This window comes from Seriola lalandi, unplaced genomic scaffold, assembly GCF_002814215.2.
Source record: "Seriola lalandi dorsalis isolate HSWRI2012SDOR001 ecotype SW California unplaced genomic scaffold, Sedor1 jcf7180002001039, whole genome shotgun sequence".
Taxonomy (NCBI): Eukaryota; Metazoa; Chordata; class Actinopteri; order Carangiformes; family Carangidae; genus Seriola; species Seriola lalandi.
This window is the reverse complement of record NW_019471698.1, coordinates 1-5,078: the sequence shown is the minus strand read 5'-3', so window position 1 is coordinate 5,078 and position 5,078 is coordinate 1. Positions and strand designations below refer to the sequence as shown.

Below are 5,078 nucleotides of genomic sequence, written 5' to 3'. Positions count from 1 at the left end.
AAATCCAATCAAACTGAAGGAATAAAATGCATTTCTGCCAGCCCATTTTGTATCCATATAGAAAGTCACAAAGAAAGTAAAAGATGTATGTTATGTCAGATGTAAAAAGTGTTAATTCATTCAGCATGAATTGCACAATATGTAGAGAAGAGTCACCTAGAAAGTATAATGCTAAGAGTTTCAACAGCTGCTTGCCTGTTTGATGCTGAGCAGTGAAGGCTCTCCAGCAGGCCTCTGTTCAAGTCGCAGTTTAAGGCATTCGTGAATGACATTGAGGAGGACTCTGCACAGCACGAGGAATGCCGGCCGGAAGGATGGCAGGTCCATGTCCAGCAAATCCTCCCAGGACACTTGGTCTGCTCCAAGCTCCGGATCTGCCGGACCACTGCAGGACACATGGCGCGACAGCTCTGGCAGGTAATCACTGTAAAGCATGGGGTCTGGGAAGTCTGCAAACTGCAGGTGGAAGATAGGTCCAGGGAAGTTAATTTAGCAGGTTTTAGTGGATACATGCTGTTATAGTAACAGAGGAAACACTTGGCTTTATAATAAATTCAAAGTAGTTTTTTTGTTTTATTTTTCCATTTAATAAATCTTATTCAAACTGTGTTTTAATAGTAGGATATACATGACCAAAAAACATCAACCTGATCCAGAACTTTGCAAAGACGCCCTGTTACCAGCGTTTCACAGCTACAAGTCGTCTCCCCCTCCTTCCTTCATAATCACATCAGCGATCCAAGAAGTGCTCACATTCCTTGTACATTTGCTGGAAGAGGATAGTGTCGGAACTTCCCGAAAATGCTACACTAAATTGTCAAAGCTCACTTTTTCCAACACCCAGATGAGCTCATCATCCATTATAGTAAAGTAAAAAATAATCCTTTTTTCTTAACTGCTCCTTTTTTTTTTGGTTTTTGTCTAGCTTTCTCACTGTGTCAACAGATCCTATGTTGTTTACAGTCTGGGCTCAGATTTCTTGTAAGCTCCTATCTGTGAGAACACCTCCAACTGCTGTTTCTCAAATGCTTGATTGAATTACTAATATTTGCACAGAAAACAGTATATATATTACAAACATTCAGTGGGGTCCTATTATTCATATATTATATATACAAATAAAGGAAAAACCTGAATAAATGAGTGCAGTCACAACATATTAGTGTTAATTTGGTGAAAAATATTAATTGACCTATTGTTCACGACGAAAAATAGATTAAAACTAAATATAAAGTTACTTTTGAGAACTATGATGAAATTTATAACATTTTTTGTCAAAGAATCCAAACTAAACAATGTGAAATATGAACAGAGGGACATGTTTTAATGCAAAGTATTATTCAACAATCTGCATCTGAGGGAACACACACTACACCCTCTGATTAGTTTCCTCTGCTGCCCAAAATATCACTCGTGTAGATGAAGAAGATTTAGTCACTTGTCCTGATGCAATACTGTTAATATTTGTATTATTTTATATAATTTTTTCATATTTTGCATTGCATTTTGTTGATTTTCTTTTTTCTGTTTTCCATTTATGCTTCCTGACTTGCAGGATGTGCTTTATCTGTCTTTTTATTTTTTCCCAACTACTGTGATAAGTATTCTGCACCAAAACACCGAAGCAAATTCCTCATACGTGAAAACTTATTTGGTAATAAACCTGATTCTGACTCTGATAAGAAACACCTTGCAAAGTTATGGGTCTGTCAGTAATGTTACTGATGTTACCTGTTCTTCCAGATTTTCTGGACTAATTTCATCCATAAAGAATTAGACAATGAGCTGCAACAAAACAGCTGAGACAAACTACGAAAACATGCAGGCAGCATACCAACATTTATAAAGAAGTATGGTAACGTAAGAATCAACTTCTGTAGATGTGAAGCAGTGAACAGCGCAGGGAGCTGCAGTAATGCTCGCTTAACAGGAAGAACTGTACAGAGCTAGAGAGAGCGGCTCTATTCAAACAGACAGTTTGGAAATGCTGACTGGATTTAGTGGGGTCAGTCAGACAGCGTATTACTGCAGAGCAGAGTGACACCTTGTGAGAGACACCTGTAACCATAGTAACTGCACAGGCAGATGGCAACATCTGTAGCCTTAAAATGCTTAGAAGACATTAAATGTGTGACGAAAGTGAGACGTCAGTGACCAACACTCGAGTAAAAAACTAACAAAAATCAAACATATTTTCATCAAAAGACTAAATCAAAACCAGGTGCTAAAGTTAACACTATAATAAATGTAGATGCCTCCATACACAGCACAAGGTCTCACTGAATGGTTTAAGGAAAATTAGTAGTATGTTAACTTTTATGTTGAGATTTCTTGTTGTCAAACTCCAGTAGAGTTCAGAGACTCAGAATCTACGAGATGGAAGCCGTTCTGGATGCTCAAGGTGAAGCAACACCTTACTAAGACACTTGAGACACTTTTATAACCCTAACATGAGGTTCTGTTTAATTGAAGATTATTTACTTTTGGATTAAATGCTTATCATTAAGCATGTGCGGCCTGCAGATACTATACTCTCACCTCCAGTGCAGGAGTGTGGCGGAGCAGCGCTGCTCTGGACCGCTGAAGAGAGCGGTCCATCAGTTTGTGCAGTCTGAGGATCAGTTTACGTAGTCCCATCTGTTTCAGAGCTTTATCCACAAATGGTCTGTAGATGGCTGTGGGGCAGAACACTCCCCCTCCCACAGTTGATTCTGCACTTCCTGAAGTAGCAGTTGGGAGAAACTCGTCTTCTGACAACAATCGGGCAAATTTAGGAGTCAGTTGGGGAGACAACTCTCCATCTGCTACGTATCCGAATCCCCCGTCCTCCTCGGCATCCCTGTCCTCCCCTTCGCTCTCAGCTGTAAAAGTGGCTGTTGAGTCATTCTCCTCATCTTTTTCATTCTCCTCCTCTTCATTGCCACGAGAGCAGCGAGGTGAAGGGATCTCAAAGACAGGCCACCCGATACGCGATAGATCATGGAGGCCCAGCACCGTGGCCATGACGCGCAGCTTCTGGTTGAGGTCCTGGGTGATGTTGAGCCACAGGCAGAGCGCCTGCACCCTGCCCTGGAAGTCTCGTGCTGCATACTTTTCATAGTCCTTCTGCAGGGCCTGCAAAGAGGGGTACAAAGCTTCCACAGACTCCAGCAACTCCATAACCCGCTTGACCTGCTCAAATGCCAGCCGCTGGCGTTGAAGGTGTTCCCTGCAATCAGCGCCAGAGCCCAAGGGTTCTGCTGCATTCATTGCAGTTGAGGGGCAGGCGCTAAAGCCCCAGGGATCTACTCCACAGTGGTTGGTCTCTGCTACAGTGGGCTCCCTCTCCTCTCCACAGAGTAGATCAGGGATGCTCTGATAGTCCCCCTGGATTATTAGAGACCCTAAACACTGGGCCCCTCTCAGGCTGTCATAGTTGACCTTAAAGTGCAGCACCTCATTGATGATGTCAGGGATGGCTTGGCGGGCAGTGAAAAGAAAAAGGTCTTGATCACCGGTGGAGCGTCGTGCATGCCAAGCCTGCAGCTCCAACCAAATGACCTCATTGTTGTGACCCATGAAGGCCATGTTCTCCAGGCCTCTCTGCTCCTTCTCCTTCCTCTTGGAGGACATAGACGTGAGCTTGAGCAGAAGCCGCAGAGTTTCAAAGAACTTGAGGCGGTCGGCAGGACAGTCTGTCCTGGAGGTCTGGCGGTGGGGCCGGGCAATATGGGGCATGGAGACAGGAAGTTTGCCACTGCTGCAGCCCAAGCTCAAGTAATGCTTCCTGGGATCCATGTTGAGGGCACCAAAAGGGCTGGACTTGGAGAGTGGATCCAGCATGAAGGAGCCTTCAAAGGTCTTCTTGTGGTCTCTCTCTGTGGAGCGCAGTGTGGCCCTCTGCTTCTTTCCCTGCTTGTAGCTGTGCTCCTCAGGGGTCTCCACTGGCCTGGGACTCTCTCTCAGAACAGATGGGCTAAGGTCCGCTGAAGTGAAGACACAAAATACATCCCAGTCAGTGCAATGCATGTAAAACTGCATGTAAAAATGGTAAAACATTTTTAAAACTTATTTCCATATATACCTCAGGCAAATCGATTTATGAACTTACCCTTGTTGGGAGACCGACCAGCACTCCTTGCCTGGCTGTTCCTTTGATGTTTGCCAGACATGCGTTTTATCTGACGGGGGGTATAAGGAGGTGATGTGCCATACAGAGCTTCCTCTTCCTCACTAGGAGAGTCACAGGATTCATCCACCTCAAAGTTCTGTTGGGATGCATTTTCCACTGGCTTGGCCTGCCTGTCAAAATGTAATACAATTTAGAGGAAAACAGGATGAACAAACTATCGACATCAGCTTGATTTGCATCTTTACATCAACCACAACTACATGAAAGTGATGTTAACCACAAGTCAATGCATTGACATTACAAAACTGTTTCAGTCATTTCAAAAGGAAACGCAAGAAATGTGTGTACAAAGTCAAAGAGTGCTCAGTTGTTTGTACCCAAAACAGAGTGTGCAGCAGATCTCCTCTAATGGCACAGCAAACTGGTTGCTAAACTGCAACTAGACTGAATGTCTGCTACTACCTACAGCAGACTGACGAGTTGTCTGTCCTCTGGAGCCTGACTGGCTGCCTCCCAAATGTACAGCAGCGATGCTCTGTGCATGACCACAGCCATGCAGACGCAGGATAATAAGCTGTGGGCACCCTCGCTCGATCTAGGTAAACATAATGGCTCAACCAGAGAGGGAGAAATAGTAACCCTCATTAACTCTGTCTGCTAAGTCATCAACCAAAATGCACAAGTCAAGTTTTCATGGAGCACTGAGACTCACTCACCCAAAGGGTGTAGAAGCTGTTCCACCATATGCAAACACAGTGCTAATGCAAAACAGCACATTGCCTTCATGTGATTAGAGTAAATCTTGGGCCACAATAAAGATGTAGACATCATGGTTGCGTAACCACATCCTGACTGTGAATTTCAAATTAGGAAAGTCCATGGCAGAATATGTTGCTTCAAAGGAAACACAATTGTCACTTGAATCATTTCCTTCTGGGAAAAAAGGAAGAGAGAGAGAAAAAAAAAA

At 43.7% G+C, this 5,078-nt stretch overlaps 1 protein-coding gene across 1 annotated transcript; it reads right to left on the bottom strand.

The window, feature by feature from the left end:
• Positions 1 to 195: 195 nt before the first annotated feature.
• On the bottom strand, positions 196 to 4,666 carry LOC111663515 (mitogen-activated protein kinase kinase kinase 4-like; the record flags this gene model as incomplete). Its single annotated transcript, XM_023417729.1, has 4 exons — positions 4,578 to 4,666; positions 4,091 to 4,281; positions 2,539 to 3,965; positions 196 to 456 (listed from the first exon to the last, which is right to left on the bottom strand). Coding segments are annotated over exons 1-4 (1,968 nt in total), but the record flags the coding sequence as incomplete, so codon positions are not given.
• Between the last annotated feature and the right edge of the window lie 412 nt (positions 4,667 to 5,078).